Source organism: Chrysochloris asiatica, unplaced genomic scaffold, assembly GCF_000296735.1.
Source record: "Chrysochloris asiatica unplaced genomic scaffold, ChrAsi1.0 scaffold00022, whole genome shotgun sequence".
Classification (NCBI taxonomy): domain Eukaryota; kingdom Metazoa; phylum Chordata; class Mammalia; order Afrosoricida; family Chrysochloridae; genus Chrysochloris; species Chrysochloris asiatica.
Window position 1 is genome coordinate 2,385,234 of NW_006408540.1, and position 20,790 is coordinate 2,406,023.

Sequence of the window (20,790 nt, forward strand, 5' to 3'; positions counted from 1 at the left end):
TATCCTTTTTTTTTTTTTGCACCCCCCAAAATCAAACCTGAATCAAATTAATTGAAGTTCCCAATTTATAGAAAATATGATAAATAGAGGAACAAGTTAGATGACAGACACTATGAGAAAATTCCAAAAAAATTTAGAATGTGGGGAATTTTATTGGATAGATGATCCTTCTTTTCTAATACAGAAATGACATGGTAAAAAATAAATGAGAAATTGATATAAATTAAAATATATTTAACAGATGTATTAATTAAATGTTGTATGTGGACTTTTTTCAATTCTAATTTGAACAAATTAATTTTTTGAGATACCAGGGAAAATAAAGCAAGGGCTGGGTATTAAGAAATTATTGTTAATTTCATAGGAGCCCTGATGGCACAGTGGTTAAAATGCTCAAGTGCCAACCAATAGGACAGCAGATTGAACCCCCCAGCTGCTCCTAGGGAGAAAAAGCATTATGCTTCCATGAAGGGTTACTATGAGTCAGCAGGTGTTGGGGCTAATTTCATTGGGTGTGATAATGGTGTAAGTTTTTAAAATCACCCTTATCTGTTAGAGATTTGTGTTGAAGTACGAGTATACATGGGTGAAATAATATAATATTTTCTTTAAAAGTTAATTTGTTTTAAAATATTGAAGCAAAAAATAGGAATATAAAAGCAAGTAAAATAAGAATTACAGCATGTCAATAATTGTTGAACATAGTCAAACATGGGGTTTCTACTTTCTTTGTAGGTCTAAAATAATTCTTAATAAAATGTTTGAAAAAGAAAAGTACATTGTTTCACTTGGATAACATACAGAATTTTATAATATAGTAATATTTACATGTGTTTGTTTTTTAAAATATATTTTAATGGCAGTTAAGCACAGGAAGCAGAAATCCACATAAAAATAAACCAGAACAGAATTTTGAGTGCCTTTTTTTTTTTTTTTAGGAATAGTTTTTCTATATATTTTTGCATTGTGAGAAGGGAAATATGATCAACAAAGCCAAAGCATTAAATTTATATAAAGAAGACAAAACACATAAATAAAAAAACCCCAATGGTTTTTTAAAATAATCCTTAATTTTTTATTATACACATTTTTACTGTATAATTATTCAATTTTCAAATTTATTACACAAGATGAATTTATTACAGTGAACTCTATCCACATCCTAAAAAATTAGTACAGATGTATACACCAGTGGTTCTCAGTGGCGAGGGTTATTCTCTCTAGAATATATTTAATAATGTCTGGAGACATTTTGGGCTGTCACAATTCAGGGGGCTGCTACTGGCATTGTTTGGGCAGAGTCCAGGGAACCTGCTCACATTCTGCAATGCACATAGCAGCCCCCACGATGAAGAATTATCTACCTCCAAATGTCAGTATAGCCAAGGTTGGGAAGTATTAATATAGATACATATATTTATATTTGACTTTTTTCTACTCCATCTACTCTTAGTTTGAAGTCCTGGTGTAGCACTGTAGGATAAGAAATGGACTGGTAACCACAAAGTCGGCAGTTCAAACCCACCAGTTGCTCCTCAGAAATCTTATATAGGGTTGCCATGAATCTGAACTGATTTGATAGTACTTAACAACAACAAGCTTATTATTATTATTAAATCTTTTACTGTGAATTGGTAAAGGTTTACAAACACGGTATCAGCTCTACATTCAGCAAACCATACAGGTTTTTTCATCTCAGTGATTACAATCCCCTCCCTGCAACAACATTTATCCCACTTCCTCCCAGTAGATCCCTATTTACATCTTATATTTCACAAATGAATAAGACAAAAATATTTGATGTACACTTAAAAAAAACAAAACAAAACAAAAAATTCATTTCAATGTCCCAAATTCATATTGTCTGTGGGTTTTCTTTTCATTTTAATTTCTGTTAAGTCGATATATATTTTTTTTTTCAATTTTCCTATTTTTTAACCTTGATGTGCAGGTGTGTTAATTTTCTTGAAGTTACCTTGTAATTTATTATTTTTTTCCCCTGTTCAAAACAGTCTGTTTTATCTTAAAATCTATTTGGTTTCCTCGCCATCTTGACGTTCTGTATCTATGCTATGCCCTCTGTTGACTTTGTAATTGAGTTCATTATAAATTGCTACCTCTGATTCCCTATGTTCAGTCTTGTAAGTGTCTTTTACTTTAAATACTTCCATATCTGGATTAAGGAGTTCTAGGACCATAATGGTTATGAGTTGGGCTGCTAACCTCAAAGTCAGCAGTTTGAAACTACCAGCTGTTCCCCAGGAGAAAGATGAGATTTTCTGCTCTTGTAAAGATTTACAGCCATGGAAACCTATGCAGGGTTGCTATGAGTCAGAACTGACTCTGCAGCACACCACCACCACCCATCACCATATTTGCAGTGATTTTTGTTTTCTTTATAAATTTTTATTGTTTTCTTTGATAGATACTTTATAGCTGTGGAAGATGACAAAATTTCCCCATTAAATTCAGAAGAAAGGTAAAGTTTATTTTTGGGTATTCCATTGCTTATCAATAACTTATCAAAAAACTTTGCCACTAGTGTGGTAGATCCCTGCACAAATAACCATTCTTTAACCTGTGCTTCTATGATTTTGTTCTGCAGAAAGCCTGGTGTGAAGCATGCACCATATATAAGGTAATTGACTATTCTCTTATGAATTGTTGTATCTTATTCAAAGTTGGAGGAACGTGGGGGCTCCATACAATAAACACTGGACTGTAAACTATAAAATGTGCAGTTAGAGCTAATCAGCCGCTTCTCAGGAGAAAGATGAGGTTTTCTGCTCTCTTGAAAATGTAAAGTCTCAGAAACCCTAAATTAGGGGCGCTATGAGTCAGAACCGACTTGACAGCACTGAACATCAGCAGCATTAAAAGCTGGGGAGGGGTATGGAATTTAATAAGGGAACAATAAAATATCTCTTAGTTTTCAAGTTTTGCAGATGGTGAACCTCCTGCAAGCTGTGTGTCTACTCAAGTAATGAACATGGCAGCATTTCTAGGTAAAAGCAGCAGAAAGCATGCTTTATGCACTTAGATGCATTTCTTTTTTTTTTTTTTTTTAAATTATAGTCTGCCCAAACCCATATCCAAATTATGGTAGGCTTAGTTGACAATTTGCTATCATGTCACTATATTGAAGCCAGGTTTTGGTTTTGAGGGTCTTTTTTTTCTCGTAAGTTCTTTACTTTTCTCATTAAGTTCTTTGTTTCTCTTGCAAGGTGCTACATTTTCTCTCCTATGGCACATGAAGTAACGTATTTCATGTGCCATAAAATACTGCATGAAATGCAATTGTTTGCTTTGAAAAGCATACTTTATTTATCCCTTCACAAGAAAAGATGAAAAAATATATAAGCACTGATAAATATTGATGTGTAGAGATAGTGTCTTAAATCTAAAGGTCACCATTAATGTTAGGCTGACACATTCCTTGTGCCTACACACATATCGATCGAGCAAGTAAGAACTAAATGGGTAAAAAAAAAACCTTTGGTGCTTATGTATTGTTGTTAGGTGTTGTCAAGTTAGTTCAGATGCACAGTGACCTCCTAGTAGAACTGGCCCATTGGATTTTTGTTGTTGTTGTTGTTTTAGGTTTTTATTGTGAATTATGTGCTAGTTTACATGGAAGAACATTAGCTTTACATTCATCCTATCATATATTGTTTCATTGCATGATTACAATACCCTACATGCATCATCAAAACAACCAAAGGGTAGACCCTGCAAGCCTGCCCATCGGTAGTCAGCACACAACCCCTCTCCCTGTCTGGGTCTAGACCCATTGGTTTTTTTGGGGTTTTTTTTTTGTTGGTCCCTCTCTTCCCATGAATCTAGAGTCCTCAGCCACTCTCCCTCTCCATGTTCTCTGGTGTCCCTGCTTCTCTGGATAAGGTCCCGCATTCTGCTTGAGCTTGTCCCCCTTGATGGTCCTGGGGTCCTCAGTTTCTGGACTGTAAGATTAACCCCTGCCAGGTTTTTGTTACAAAACTTCTACCTTTACAATTATGACAGTCGCAATTAGTCATGATAACAATTATTCACTATTGAATCATGTGAATCTTATCCCAATCTCTCTTCACCAGACCCATCTAGTGGGGACTCTTTCCACACACCCCCTCCCACTTTTAACTATACTCCCTCTTGAAACCTTGCAAGCCAGTCACTTCATGCCTTTATCTCCTCTTCATTTTATGTAGCCAATGTCTAAGTTGCCTGTCCCTATCTACCCTGTGTACAGAGGGGATAGCATTGATACTTGATGTGAAGACTCCTTCCCTCTCTGTTGGTATTTAGAGTTACTACCTCCATGAGTATAGGTCAGGTTCATCAAATTGTAACAACTCACCTTGTTTCCTTCATAAAAAGAAAAAAAAAAAATTTCTTTTTTGTAATCTTCCTCTAGTCAAGTTCTGTTTATCAAGCCATGGAGGCTAGGTCAAATGAGTACTGTCTGCAAGTTTGGGTGTTCTTGTGCATCTCCCCTCACTTCACGTCAGCTGGATGCTTCACTCTCAGCTCTAGCCCCCTGTGGCTATGTCTTTTTCCATGGGCCTAAGTGTCCCCAGGTCTCACCACACTTTGGACCAACCAGCCCTTACTCTTCTCTCTCATCTCCAGGTCAACAGGAGTCAATGGACTATGGTTGAACTCAGTCCATTTCTTCATTGCTGCCTTTCCACTTCTTCCACTCACCAGTAGACCAATGTAGTCACCAGCAAGCTTGCATGCCTGTTCATGTGTTTCCGTCTTAGAGGGGAGTTTGTCCTGAAGGAACTTGATTACTTGCCTTGATGACTTCCTGGTTCTGCATTGATTTTTGAGTGATGTTGTCATTCATGGTAATCTCAGATTGTTGTCTGCTGTTGTTGGTTCTCAGTTCGAAGAACACCCTTTAGCATTTTTTGTAAGGTTGATCTTGTCATTACAAGTTCCTTTAAATTCTATTTATCAGGAAATATCATAATTTTGTTATCATATTTGAGGGACAGCTTTGTTGGGTATATGATTCTTTATTGACAATTTTTCCCCCCCAGAGTTTTGTATATATCATGCCATTGTCTTCTTGTTTTCTGATAAGAAACCAGAGCTTAGTCTTATTCATTCTTTTTGTAGGTAACATTTTTGTTTTTCCTAAGCTGCTCTCATGATTCATTCTTTGTCTTTGGTTTTAGAGTTTGATTATGTTATGTCTTGGTGATTTTATTTTAGTGTCTATCCTGTTTGGTGTTCATTCAGCTTCTTGTATGTTAATCTTTTTGTCTTTCATGACAATAGGGAAATGTACTTCACCAACTCTTCAACAATTTTCTCTATCCTTTTTATTGTATCTTCTTATTCTGGAATTCCAATAATCCATAAATTGTTCCTCTTCATCATGCCCAAATAACCTTAGTCTTTCTTCAGATTTTCTCATTCTTTTTTTTCTGATTCTTCTTCTAGCATATTAGTATTAATCTATCTTCAAATTCACTAATTCAGGCTTCCATTGCTTCATATGTACTCCTTAGCCTTGTCAATGTATTGTACATATCTTAGATCTTAGTATTAATTATCTGAATTTCTAATTGCAGGTTTCATGTTGAATTTGTTCTTGTAGCAATTGCCTGAATTCTTTTACAATTTTTTTCTGTTGTCTCCTTGCTTTCCTCAATCTTTTTGTCAATCTTTTGAAGGTATCTAAATATCATTCTTTTGACTTCCTCTTTCAGTTAGTTTCATTACTTTCTTTTCTTCAGAAACATTTTCTGGCTCTTCATCTTGGTCATTAATTTAAGTCATTATCTCTTGTTTTTTTCCTGTGGGCTAAAATTGTCTGTTGTTTACATGGCATTATGGGGTTGTTATATTTGCATTTAATTGATGACTGTGTTGTGTATACTGATGTGTTCTTAGACTCTCACCAACTGTCTCCTATGAGTGTAGATGGAGAATAGAAGAGCGTATGCTGTTCTTGTTCGCTGTTTGTATACCACCATTTAGGGTGGTTTGGGCTAGTGTTCGACTGCTGTTTGTCATTGATCAGGTGGTATAGGAGTTGATAGTGGCTCTTGGGCAGTGGGTGAAGCTGCAGAGGGTATAGTTGTGTCTGGGCTGTATGGATATGGTTGCTCTCTTCTGATGGGTGGGAAAGAGAAAACTCCTCTCCCTCCCCAAAGAAAACAAAACAGAATAAACAAACAAGAAACTCTCAATGAAAAGACAAAATAATAAAGAAAAAAATAAAATCAGGAAGCAACTAGAAAAAAGAATATAACAACAATTAAGATAAAAGTACAGGAAAATGGAGCTATAGAAGATAAAAATAAAAGATAATAAATAAAGAATAACTTAAGAACAACTGACACTGTGGGTTAATAATGCTGGACTGCAAGGTCTGTTTGAACTGCAAGGTTGGTGGTTCAAGCTCACCAATGGCTCCTTGGAAACCCTATACAGGGTCACTATGAGTCGGAACCGACTTGATGACACTCAACAACAAAGAATAGTTAAGAATAACTAAAAAGAGAAAGGAGGGACAGGAAACTGGAGCTATGGAAGAGAAAAATGAGAGGAAATTAAAGAAAAAACAAAACACTTAGAAAAACCAGGAAGGGGGGAAATGAAAAGAGAAAGAGAGTAGAGGGTAGTAAAGAAAGATCAAATGGGAAGAAGAAAATAACAAAAATAAAGAGGGGAAATAAGAAACAAAATAAATAAATAAATAAAAGCGAATATAGAAAAGATAAAATTCAAGGAAATGGTAAAAGAAGAGCAAGGAAGATAAAGAAACAAAAACAATGAAACAACAAAAGGGAAAAATGAAATCCCAAAACAAAAACAAAAACAAACCAGTGCAGTTGTTGGACGTGGAGAGGGGAAAACTCTAGGGGGTGCATACCTGCCAAGAAGTTCATGAGGTGGGGGTAGGAGCAAAGTGATAGCGGAGTTCCTGTCTCTAGGTAGAGTTCCTTCTGCCTTGGCATTACCTACGTTCAGGGCACTTAATCCAAAATTAAGGAGCTCTGGTAGCTTAGTGGTTACGAATTGGGCTGCTAATCTCATAGTCAGCAGTTCGAAACTACCAGCTGTTCTGCGGGAGAAAGATGAGCCTTTCTGCTCCCGTAAAGATTTACAGCCTCAGAAACCCTATACAGGGTCACTATGAGTCAGAACCGACTTCACGGCTCTCAACAACAACAACAATCCAAACGTAGTTCTTGGAGGCCCTTGTTGGAGTTAGTTTTGGTATCGCTTAGGACCACAAGAGAGCTGGGGGCAGGGTGGCTGGTTAAATGCTAGTCTGGTGACTCTGAGGGTTCTATAGGTACAAAGCCGAGCCCACCTGATTTTAGACATCAAAACAGTGAACTAAAGCAGGCAGGTGGTCCCTGCCTTACACTGGCATGACTCCCAACCACATGGCTCTGAGCTCCCAGAGAGTAGGGGCTTTGCTGGGGTAGACGAGGGTGGGGACTGACCACACCTCTGGTCACCAGGGGAGTGTGGGGAAAAGAAGGAATCCCATCTTTCCAGTTACTTGTGTGACTCTTCTCTGTAAGGTCACCTTCTGTTACCAAGGCTGCTCACGAAGGTTCAAGCTGGTTGCACTGCACCTGGCTCACAGTTCACCAGTCTCCCTCTTTCACAGTCCCAGTTTCTCCTTCCAGAATGCATTCAATCTACTTCGCTAACCTTTCTTCTGAATCTCAGGGTTCTAGTATTTTCATCTGTGTCTGTTTTGTTTGGTCTCTTGTATCTTTGTTGTAGAGGGTCTGCCTAGTCCACATAGTGGGTATGCCTAGTCTGCCGTCTTACGGGAAGTCCTCTATTTCCCATTTTACTTTGTAGTTATTAAATGTTCATGTACAAATATTAGAAAAGAAGATAGAAGAAAAAGTAATTTGGCATTCTGTCACCCAGAGTTAACTACAATTAACTCTATCGATGGCCTCAAATACTGCGGTCTAAATGTCAATAACCCAGGATTTAGTGAAAGAATAAGTAGGGAGAGCTAAAAGAAGTCTCTCTAAAGCTTCTGGTTTTCTCTTATTAAAAATTTAATATAAAACATCTCCAACAAACAGGAAATTGCAGAAAATAATAAAATAGATACCAATATACTCATCACTGAAATTAAATGTTGTTGTTTAGTGCCGTTGAGTTGGTTCCAACTCATAGCGACTATGTATAGGGTTTCTAAGGAGCTGCTGGTGGTTTTGAACTGCTGAACTTGCAGTTATCAGTCCAGTGCTTATCTTACAGGATTCCAATATCCAAAACTGGACTACAAAGTTGGTTCAAACCCACTACCACTGCCCCTCAGAAGTCCTATACAGGGTTGCTATCTGTCTAAGTGACTTGACGGCACTTAACGACAACAATATTTTGCCAGATTCATTTCAGATCTCTTTTAATAATTAAAACATAAATATAAAGTATCTACAAAGTATCTGCTTGTTGGTGGTAAGAATGAAGTTAAAATAATAAATAGGTATAAATGTACTTTTAAAAAGTGGCAAAAACCTTATATCAATGTACTGTTTTCACTGGTGCATTGCAGTTACAATGTTCTATGAGAACATTTCAAAGTGTTTTTTGTAAAGACTGAAAATTCATTCTAATAGTTTCTGTTTATTTATATTTAGTATCTTTATATGACAAGGACATGAGAAGGAAAAAAGCAACCCCTGACATCTGAGAACTGGTCTGACAGCTAGGCCTCAGTGTTGTTAGAAGATGGCCTGACACTTAAAGCTAGGCCATGCTTTCTCCTGTTGGCTACATTAAGCAATCTCACAAGACATCCACACTAGACAAGGTCACCCTGTGACTGTGAATTGAGACATAATAAGATCACTTCCTAATTTTGTCTAAACACAGACAGCAAGGTCACTTTGCAAACCACAAAATACCAAACATTGCTGTCTTCTAACTAATGTCATGATTGCTACTTCTTTTTTCAATATAGACTTAGTCTCATGAGTCTGCTTTCCTTCTGGATAAGATTTATTAAGATATCCAATGATTATTGAATGGTTACTGCTACTTGATGCTGTAGGATAAGCACTGGACTGAGAACCACAAGGTCAGCAGTTCAAACCCTGCAGCTGCTCCGCGGAAATCCTATACAGGGTTGCTGTGATTCCAGATTAACTCAACAGCACTTAACAACAACAACTGCTACTTGGCAGCATCCAAGAATAACGCTTCCTGCTCTGTTTCACCTAACCAAAGCTCAAGTCCTGCTATTTCTAGACTGGCTATTACAAGAATAAGCAAGTTGTTTACCAGGAGGCCATCAAGACAAGCAATCATGTTCCTTCAGGACAAACTCCCCTCCAAGACTGAGATTCAAAGGGAACACATGAACAGGCATGCAAACTTGCTGGCCACCACATTGGTCTACTGGTGAGTGGAAGAAGAAGACAGGCAGCAATGAAGAAATGGGCTGACTTCAACCACAGTCCATTGACTCCTGTTGACCTGGAGATGAGAGAGAGAAGAGTAAGGGCTGGTTGGTCCAAAGTGTGGTGAGACCTGGGTACACTTGAGCCCATGGACAAGGACATAGCCGCTGAGGGCTAGAGCTGACCTATACTCATGGAGGTAGTTAGTAACTCTAAATACCAATAGATAGGGAAGGAGTCTTCACATCAAGTATTAATGCTATACCCTCTGTATACAGGGTAGCTAGGAATTGGCAACTTAGACATTGGCTACCTAAAATGAGGGGGTGATAAAGGCACGAAGTGACTGGTTTACAAGGTTTCAAGAGGGAGTATAGTTTAAGAGTGTGGTGGTGGGGGGGGGGGAAGAAAGAGTCCCCACTGAATAGTTTTTATCTTGTCTAGATGGGTCTGGTGAGAAGAGATGGGGATAAGGTTTGTATGATTCAATAGTGAATAATTGTTACCATGACTAATTGCAACTGTCACAACTGTAAAGGTAGAAGTTTTATAACAAAAAACCGGGCAGTGTTTCATCTTACAGTCCAGAAATGGAGGACCCTAGGAACATCAAGGGAGAAGAGCACAAGCAGAATGCAGGACTTTATCCAGAGAAGCAGGGACACCAGAGACAGAGGCAGAGATGGAGTCATTAAAAGGGGAAGCTGCTGAGGACTCTAGATTCATGGGAAGAGAGAGACTAATGAAAGAGGTGGTAGCCAGGAGGCTGACTTGAAGAATGTGCCCTTTAGAGGTGTAAATTATTATATATGCCTGAATGTTTTTTTTTTTTTTTTTTTTTTAAAAAAAGCTAAAGTGGAAAGAGAGAAATACTGTTAACTGATGGTACATGGAAGAGACTATAATCATTGTAATGAAACAAAGTGTATTATTTGTTGAATGTAAACTGACGATCTGCCCTCTAAACTTTCACTCAATCTACAATAAATATCTTAAAAAAAAGAAAAAAAAATTAACTAACAGACTATTATTTGACTCTCTTGCTTTCAGTGTGTCCTCATGAGGGATCAATTTCTAGTGGAGGACTTCATGTTTGGTGAAGTGAGAGGCCAGCAAGGGTGTCTCGAGATGGATTTGTATAGTAGCCACGCTGAAGGACTGGTGGTGGTGGTTATGTGTCATGGGGTCAGTTCTGACTCATAGCGACCCTGTACAGGGTTTCCGAGGCTGTAAGTCTTTAGGAGAGCAGAAAGCCTCATCTTTCTCCAGCGGAGGAGCTGGTAGTTTCGAACTGCTGACCGTGAGATTAGCAGCCCGATTCGTAACCGATATGCTACCAGAGCTCCTTACTTAAGAACTAGAAAATGCTATTTTAGTTAGCTAGTGCTGCTATCACAGAAATATTGTTAAGTGAGTGCCTTTAGCAAACAGAACTTTATTTTAGCACAGTTTAGGAGGCTAGATATTCAAATTCAGGATCTGGGCTATAAGCACAAACCAAACCAAACCCACTGCGGTCAAGTTGATACTGATTATGTGTAGAACAGAATAAAGCGGCTCCTTAGAATTTCTGAGGAGTCCAGGTGTGGCGCTGTAGGATGAGCGTTAGACTACCAAATGCAAGGTCAGAGGTTCAAACCCACCAGTCACACCTCAGAAACCTATAAGGGTTCACCATGAGTCGGAAGCAACTTGAAAGCATTTAACAACAACAAAAAATCTTTATGGGAGCAGACAACCACATCCTTCTCCCGTTGAGCAGCTGATGGATCTGAGCCATCTTTTGATTAGCAGTGAGCTCTGGTAGTGTAGTGGTTACGAATCGGGCTGCGAACCGCAAGGTCGGCAGTTCGAAACTACCAGCTGCTCCGTGGGAGTAAAATGAGGCTTTCTGCTCCCATAAAGATTTACGGCCTCGGAAACTCTGTTCAGGATCGCTGTGGGTCGGAACCGACTCGACGGCACTTAACAACTAAAGCTTAACCAACAGCACCACAAGGGCAATTGAAAAGGCTTTTCACTTTCTGCCAGATGTGGATCAAGTTCCTTGTCTTTTTGCGCTTGTATCCTTAGGCAATGTTCATGTAGCTTGGCACCTCTCTTCCCCTATCTTTACTCATTTGCTTGTTTGATCTTTTTTAAATATCAAAAAGGAGTTTTGGTAGTATAGTGGTTATGAATTGGGCTGCGAACAGCAGTTCAAAACTAAAGCTGTTCGGCGGGAGAAAGATGAGTTTTTCTGCTCCTTTAAAGATTTACAGCCTCGGAAACCCTGTACAGGGTTACTATGAGTCAGAACCGACTCCACAGCACATAACAACAACAACAACAACAACATAGGTCAGAACAAGGATCTCTGGTAGCGCAGTGGTTATGAGTCGGCCTGCTAACCTCAAGTTTGGTTAGTTCAAAAGTACCAACAGTTCCGTGGGAGAAAGATGAGGCTTTCTAGTCCCTTAAAGATTTACAGCCTTCGAAACCCTATACAGGGTCTCTATGAGTCAGAATCGACTCCTCAGCACGTAACTACCACCACCAGGTATCAGGGGATTGGCTTGAGATACATTAACATAAAAAGACAGCCCCTTTTCTAATGGGATTATATCCACAGGCATATAGGTTAGGATTTACAACACATTGTTTTGGGGGACGCAATTCAATCTCAATCGCTACCACTTGCTAATGGTTGTAAAGATAACAAAGGACTAGGCAATGTTTTGTTCTATTGTACATAAGGGTGCCATGACTTTGTCAAATCCTATCTATCTATCTTTTATTATTACCTTCCTTTTACAGACAGAGTTAAAGAAAGTTAAACATCTACAACATTACAGACCCAGTAAGCAGCAAGAACAACATTTTTATCTGGGTCTAATGTCATCAAGACACAAGGAACTATTTGTGACTTGGCTATCCTGGAAATTCCCTTAAGATTAGGTGCTTCTTGAGGATGGAAGCCAGAACAGAAAGTTTGGCAGAGCAATGACAGCAAAAAAAAAAAAAAAAAAAAAGAAAAGAAAAAAAGAGAGATAGAAATAAAAAAGAAAAGAGAGCACAAAGAAAAATGAAAGAAAACAACAACAACAACAAAAACCCTTGACTTACTTGGCACCAAGGCCCATGTTCTGAACTCCTGTGCCACTACCCAGTAGATTAGCTAGTGTTGTAGCTTTTCCCAAAAAGCAATACAGCATGACTATCAGTGTCTTGGTTCTTACCACCTTTTATAGTCAAAAGATGGATAATTTAAGAAAAAGTTCAAAGGAAAAGATGACTTTTAAAGGGAAGACAGAACTCTGACATGTGAACAAACTGCGTTAGCCTTGCCTCTGTCATCACTAATTAGCAGCTTGACCTAGGATATACACACCAAACTCATTTGCATGGTTTCAGTGCAAGGTTCTTTTACTAACAACCCTTGAGGTTCTTTCAGCTCAAAGCTCTTGACATCTCTTGACCAACATGTTGCTGCCCCAAATGCCATTTATCTGAAAAGTTCAGACACTTTTATCGGCCTAACAAAATCCATGGATCCTTCCTTTTGCTTTTCTAATTCTGTATGTTCAGATTTAATCTTTCTTATTTTTCCTCAGTAAACATTAGAAATGACTGCTATAACATTTACATTATTTTGTCATCTGTATGAGCATTTGGGAACCACACATGCGACTGGAAGCTTTTCATTTGTTGTTGTTAAATGTTGTTGAGTCAGCTCTGACTCGTAGCAACCCTGGATAGGGCTTCTAAGGAGCTGTTGGTAGGTTTGAATTGCCGACCTTTTGATTAGTAGTCCAATGCTTATCCTATAGCGTCACACGAGGACTATCAACTCTTTTAGAATTAAAAAATTAAAAAAAATTTTTTTATTGTGATTTGGGTGAATGATTAAAGATCAAATTGGTCTTTGTGTTCAGCAATTCATATACATTTTGTTTTGTGACTGTCATTGTGATCTCCATAATGCAACAGCAGTTTTCCCCCTTCCTGCCCTTTGTCCTTTTCTATCCCTTCCATCCTTCAGAGCTGTATCCCTGGGCAAATGCTACCCTTGTAATTTCATATGTTTCAGTTTGCTAAAGAGCACAAACCTCCATTGTGTTATTGTTCATCTTATAGGCCTAACAGTTGGCTGAACATTGAGCCCTGGGTGAATTTATTTCTAATGGCCATCGTCTCTGGGGTTCCACCAGTCTCTGTAAGAACACTAAGCCTGGTCTTTATGATTTTGACTTTTGTTCCACATTTTTGTCCTACTCTATCCAGGACCTCCTATTGTGATCTCTTTTAAAGCAGTCAACAAAGGTAATAGGGCACCATCTAGTTCTTCTGGTCGCTGGACAAATTTTGTTCTTTCCATCTTTGATTTTCTTTGCTCTGGATGAGGAGAGACCAATAGGTGGCACCTAAGATGGCTGCCCATGCTTTTAAGACCCCAGGCTGCTCACCAAAGTAGAATGTAGAACTATCTCTGTGGACTATGTTATGCCAGTTGACCTTGGTATACCTGAGACTAGGGCCCTGAATCCCTAGTATCAGTGACTCTGATTTTTTCAAGGTGTTTGTTTATGGATAAGAAGTCTTGTAACTTTGGTCCCAGTGTGGCGCTGTGGGTTAATGCACTGGACTACAAAGTAGGTTTGAACGAAAAGATGAGCAGTTCAAGCTCACCAGTCACTCCTTGGAAACCCTATGTAGGGTCGCTATGGATTGGAACCAACTCGACAGCACTTAACAACAATGCTCTACTATGCTGTTGTTGTGTGTCTTCCAGTCAGTTCCAATTCATATTGACCCTTAGAGGGTTTCCAAGCAGTCCAGTGCTTATTCTACAGCATCACACCAAGACTTTTGCCATACTATACTCAAGGATATAATACAGTGCATATAAATGTTGTTATTAAGTGCCCTCGATTTGGTTCGTACACACAACTACCCAGTACAGGATTTCCCAGGAGCGGTTGGTGGGTTTGAACCATCTACCTTGCGCTTATCAGTCTAGTGATCCTACAGCACTACACCAGGACTCCATGTGGTAATAGTCAGTATTCATGCGTGTAGTCCATGAATAATAAACAATAAAATAAAAATTATATCTAAACCCCAATAAAATAATAGTATTTATGTTATTTTTGTCGTCTCTTCTCTTACCCCAGAGCAGGTAAGAGGTTTCAATAAATAAATCGAGACTTTATTCTCTTGGGCGTCATGGGCTCTGCCCCTCTGTCCTGCCCAGCACCCCAGAAAGCACAGATCTAGAGCTACTTTTAAGCAGCCTTACATTGCGGGGGACCTCTGTGGACAGCAGATATGATTAGCAGTTGATTTCATTTTCTAACTCGGTGAAAATGCCGACGCAGAGCTGCTTTCGCCAGCTTTTCGCAGTTTATGAAAAAGTCCACCTAAAATCATAAAAGTGACTTCTCCACGACTCGCCAAGCTTTTCCGGACCCCACCCAACATTCCTAAGATGAGTTGCTAGGCCGACCCGAAGGGGCGTGTGCAGGAACTGACTGGTGGCACAGCCAATGACATTTTGGAGAACCAGGAAGGGAGAGATTCGCGGGTGTGTCATTGACCAGGCGGCGCGGGATTGGCGGTTTCCAGGCGGGCGGTCGGTGGCGGGAGTTTTCGGATGTGTTGGCGGCGGCCTCTGCGGTAGCGGTTGAACAGGCACTGCTAGCTGCGTGGAAGGTGTGTCTATCACTGTCGCGGATCTTTTTGCTCGCTGCTCGCTGCTTCCGACCGGCGCGATCTTTGGGATCCTGAATTTTGTCGGGAAGGATGGAGCGGCGACCGCAGCCCTCGGCGCATGGCTCCGCGGCCGGGGCGCCCTACCCCACCTCCGCCTCTCTCCGCGGCTGCCGGAACCCCAAGATGCTGCGCAGGAAAGACCCCCAGCACCGTGCACCGCCCCGCGGACCCGAGGAGCCTGGGGAAAAACGTCCCAAGTTTGTAAGTGTAGCCTTGGCCAGGGGTGGGCTGCGGGCAATGTAATACCCTGAATGTTCCTTCTCCCAGGACTTGGCTGACAGCAGGCTACATTTTCAAGAGGGCTTTCAGAGCTGCCATTCCTTTTATAAGCTGATGACAACGGATCCCACTTCTGCTTTGATCTTGTGACAAATATATTGATCGTGCTGCCCCACGTTTCTTAAAGATGATGTGAAAAAGCAATTCAAGTTATTGACGTCATCTAGGTGGACACTGTATTTTTTTGTTTAAGTCGATTAGAGATTCCCCTAGTGTCAAAGGATCTGAAATACATTAAAGTGAACTTTTAGTAATAATCTTTTCCTACTTAATGTTATAATACAAGAAGAACTTTTTGTCATAGATGACGATACAAGTTGAAACAGCTCGTTTTAAAACTTGGTGGGCCATGTAGTCATTGCTAAAGAATGTTTTATTGAGTTTGGAAGGAAGTCTAAATATTTGAAACTCGCGATTCTGGTTGCTTCTTTTATTTTACTTTCACACTCAACAGAAGTGCCGTAACGTCTTGTAAATCATTTTGTTGGTATGAATTAGTGTAAGAATACCTAGGGATATGATATGATATGTGTGCAAACAAATTGATAGATAGGTTGATAGATTTGGGGTGAGTCCAGCAAAATTGAAAATTTAATGCTGACACCTCTATTTTATTACAAGTATAGAAAAACATTTTTCAGTGATAGGTGAAATTTTACAGTACAACATGTGTCTTCTCTCGTTGTTGTCAAGTGCCATCCGACCCATAGCGACCCTGTTTAGGGTTTCCGAGGAGCAGCTGGTGAGCTTGAACTGCCGACCTTGCATTTCAAACGGCTTTACAGTCTGGTGTATTAACCCTCAGCTCCATAGCAGGACTACATCTTCTCTTGTAGACACGTACAAATTGTGATGAATTCAAATCATGAGTAAGAAATGAAGGCTTGAAAGTTGGTAAACTAGAAGTGAGTCATTAAGTGTAACTTTTAGTTCAAAGTTATGTTGTTGTTGTCAGGTGCCATCTAATCGGAACCGACTCATAGCGACCCCATGCACAGCAGAACGAAACAGTGTCCCATCCTGGGCCAACCTCACTACCGCTGCCACACTTGAGTCCATCAATGATGTCACCTGGACAATCCATCTCGTTAGGGGTCTTCCTCTTTTTCTCTGACCCTCTACCTTACCCAGCATGACATCCTTCTCCAGCGACTGTTCCCTCCCGACAATATGTCCAAAGTATGAGAGACGAAGCTTAGCCATCTTGGCCCTCAAGGAGCACTCTGGCTGCACTTCTTCCAAAACAGATCTATTGGTTCTTTTGGCAGTCCATGGCACTTTCAGTATTCTCCTCCAACACCACAACTCAAAGACATCAATTCTTCTACGATCTTCCTTATTCACTGTCCAGCTTTCGCATCCATATGAGTTTATTGAAAATACCATGGGTTGGGTCAGGCGCACCTTAGTCCTCAAGCTGACATGTCTGCTCTTCTTCAATACTTTAAAAAGTTCCTGTGCAGCAGGAGTTGATTAAAACTCATAGTTATTGTGAAGTGCCGTCGAGTCGGTTCCGACACATAGCGACCCTGTATAGGGTTTCCGAGGAGCAGCTGTTGAGCTTGAACTGTCGACTTTGCAGTTCAAATGGCTTTGCCGTCTGGCGCATTAATCCAAAGTGCCACACCAGAACTCCAAAACTCATAGTAGAGCTATAAAATGTACCAATATACTGAAAATAAGGAATGACATGGATTCATTATATTAGATTAAATACCAAGATGGCGATTTTGTTGTTGTGTGCTGTCGAGTCAGTTCCAGCTCATAGGGTTTTGGTGGAGTCCTGGTGTGGCGCTGAAGAGTAGAACACTGGACCAAAAGGTCAGTTTGAACCACAAGGTCCACGGTTCAAACCCACCAGCTGCTCCTTGGAAACCCTATATATGATTGTCGTATTTTACGTTAGTTAACAAGAGATTTTAATATGTACTTGTATAAATAGGATAGAGTTAACTTGGTAATGAAAGAGCCTGATCAGTATGAGAAAAATTCACTGGGGCAATGACTTTTGCTCCTTTTACAGCCTGTTGTCTGGTTAAGAATTAAGATCGACGTCACATTTTGTTTCTGACTGCTGTGGTCCAGAATACTGCTAGGACTTGTGATTTACGCTGACTCATTCCCAGAATGTAGGTCATGAAAATGTATCTGCATTCTATATGAATATTTAGGATCAGTTTCACTGAATTTCCTTTAAGTGACTTGGGTTCTAGTCTTTGTGCTATTTTTACTTCTTATGTATATCATAATGATCTAAGCTTCTCATTTATTAAAAGGGTTATTTGTAAAGATTTAATGCCATAATAGCTGAGATAATACTTCCAAGCTTGAAAGCTAGTACACGCACCTAAAATGGGCTGGAGAGTCTGATTTGAATCATGCCTTGTTCATAATTAATTTAGAAGGAATTTTGGCTCTTGGCAATTTCTAACCTAATTTAGGTTCTTGTTTACATAGTAATTTCTTCAGACATTTCTTCCAGTTCAATAATTCTGCCACCGCTTATTTCTAACATCCGACTCCTGGTATAGTGCTCCAGGATCAGTACTAGACTGTGAACCACAGTGTTACCAGTTCAAACTCACCAGCTGCTCATTGGAAACCCTATACAAGGTTGCTATGAGTTGGAACTGACTCAACAGCACTTTACAGCAACATGTCTAATTTGCTTTTTAACTTTTTCACTGAATATTAGATTTTATTAATTACATTAAAAAATTTCAGGATGTTCCATTTGTTTCTTTTTCAATTCTGCCTGATGTTATGCGTGGGTTCTTGTTTCTTAATTTTGTGAGTCTGTCATTTACTTATTTAGATATTTTGTACATAGCCGTTCTTATTTTTATTTCATAACTGATATTTTGACTGTCTAGATTGACTCACAGGGAATCTGGTGGTGCAGTGGTTAAACATTTGGCTGCCAACCTAAAGGTTGGTATTTCAAACGTACCCAATATCTGCTCAGGAGGTAGACTTGGTGATCTGTTCCTGTAAAAATTATATCCTAGAAAACCCTATAGGGCAGTTCTCCTCTGTCACATGGGGTCACTATGAGTTGAAATTGTCTGGAAAGAGCTTAACAACAACATAATGACTCATACCATGGTGGCTCACTTTCTTTTGTGCTTGGTGATGTTTGTAATATCTTTGCTCCATCTTTAGATCTCCAAGAACCTGTATGATTCTTGAAGGCCTAAATTGTTGTTGTTGTTAAGTGCTGTCGAGTCGGTTCCGACCCATAGCGACCCTGTACAGGGTTTCCGAGGGTGTAAATCTTTACGGGAGTAGAAAGCCTCATCTTTCTCCCGCTGAGCAGTTGGTAGTTTCGAACTACCAGCTCACTTTCTTTTGTGCTAGGTGATGTTTGTAATCTCTTTGCTCCATCTTTAGATCTCCAGAACCTGTATGATTCTTGAAGGCCTAAACTAGGGATGCTTTTCTCTTAGAGGTGACTTGAGTCTATTTTCACCAGGATTCTAGAGGTGTTGCTGATTTGGGACCACCTTCCTAGTAAGCCAGGACCCTTAAGGGCTTTATGTTCAACTCTTTAACTCTGTTCCTGCCCCAAGGCTCAGTATCTCAGTTTCAGGGCTGCCTTTGGGGTACCCCTTCCCATCATTGGGTGCACTGCTTTCAGCTCCATCCTGGTAATAATTCTTATTTTCGGGGTGGAAGATGCTCTTTGGGGATTATCCTTTCCTCATGAGATTCCAGCAATGTCTCCAAGTTATTGTTCTGTGGTGCCGAATGTTGAGTCAGTTCATGGTGTTCCCTTGATTTGGGATGAATTGATGTTAACTGTATTCTTCAAGTCACCCAGTCAGGTCATTATGAAAGCCTAGGGCATTTGACTTGATCAAGTGATGAAGGTTAGTGATGTGACAGGAACAGGGATAGTTTAAATGTTTGATGTTTCTTACATTCTGCAGTGCTGCATGCTGGTAGTAAAAATGAGTAGTAAACTGGCCACTTGTTATAGCTTTAATTCAAGAAAGCAGAAGGTCTTATACCCACTGACATGCCGTTTTGATTAGAGCCCCGATAAAGCATTTGAACAAATCCTTATTTCCTACTGAAAGTGTAGTTTTGGGCTTCAAGCCTCTAGTGGATTGTGTATCAAAGCTTGTAGCATACACTCTTTCCCTAAACATCTACTCACTCCTCACTGATTGACATTGGTAGGTTTCAAAGACCAGGTCCTTATACAAAAATCCATGCTATGTGGAAAAAGGGAGGATGACCACATCAGATTACAAAATGAAGGGTGACTACATCATTTCGTAGCTGCCAAACTGCTGTGAATCACAGCCTTACCAAACTGACACATAACTTTAATCATCATAGCCAGACTTAACCTCACCTCATACCTCACTCTTTCTTACTGTCAGGTGGATGCTGTTAATGTACAAAGTAGATGGATAGTAAATTTTTTATTATTGTTATAAATGCTAAGTGATAGAGATTAAAATAGTCGATAAGTGAATTTGTGAGTATTCCATCCTTTCCTATTCTCTGGAATAATTTGAATAGAATTGTTGTGAGCTACTCTCTGAATACAGGGTCTCTATGGGTCAGAAGCGACTTGACAGCATTTCACAACAACAACAACTCTCTCAATGTTTGGTAGAATTTTCCAGTGACGTGTGGGTCTGGATTTTTTTGCAGAGAGTTTTTAAATGAATTTATCAATATCTTCTTTTGTTATGTTGTTGTAGTTGTTAAGTGCCATTGAGTTGGAGTTGGTTCCTACTCAGAACGACCCAAGGAGTAACTGGTGAATTTGAACTGTCAACCTTGCAGTTCAAATCAACTTTATTACAGTTGAGTGCGTATCTAAATGTGCCACATATGTATCTATTCAAATGATCTGTTTCAGTCTGTGTTAATTTAGGTAGGGAATGTGTTTCTAGAAATTTATCCATTTCTTCTAAGTTTTCAAATTTGTTGGAGTAAAGTTCGTCATGGTATTTTGTTTTTAACGTTTTTATTTCTGTTGGTTCTGTTATGATGTTGCCCATTTTATTTCTTATTCATATTTTTGCATCTTTTCGTTTGTTAGATTTGCCAGTGGTTTGTCAATTTTATTAATCCTTTCAAAGAACCAACTTCTAGTCTTGTTGATGCTATTGTTTTTCTGTTTTATTTGTTGCTCCTTTGTTTCTGCTGTTATCTTTAATATTTCTTTTCTGGTGACTTTGAGGTTAGTTTATTGTACCTTTTTTAGTTGTTAAGGTTGATTTTGGTTCTTTCATTTTTGATGCATGCATGTATTACTACAAATTGCCCTTTGAGCACTGATTTTCCCCAAATGTTTTGGTATAGTGTGTTTCCATTCCTTTCCAGTCTTTGGTTGAATCAAGGAATT

The 20,790-nt window shown here is 39.4% G+C and overlaps 1 protein-coding gene across 3 annotated transcripts in view; it reads left to right on the forward strand.

Annotated features, from left to right (window-relative positions):
• Positions 1–15,171: 15,171 nt before the first annotated feature.
• Positions 15,172–20,790, forward strand: part of DIAPH3 (diaphanous-related formin 3) — a 727,649-nt gene continuing 722,030 nt past the window's right edge. For 2 of the 3 annotated variants that reach the window (XM_006837595.1, XM_006837596.1), the window contains exon 1: positions 15,187–15,347. In XM_006837595.1, coding sequence (XP_006837658.1) covers positions 15,270–15,347 — 78 coding nt within the window. In that variant the 5' untranslated portion in view covers positions 15,187–15,269. Of the gene's footprint in view, positions 15,348–20,790 lie in introns of all 3 variants that reach the window. The other variant, XM_006837594.1, reaches the window with a different exon arrangement.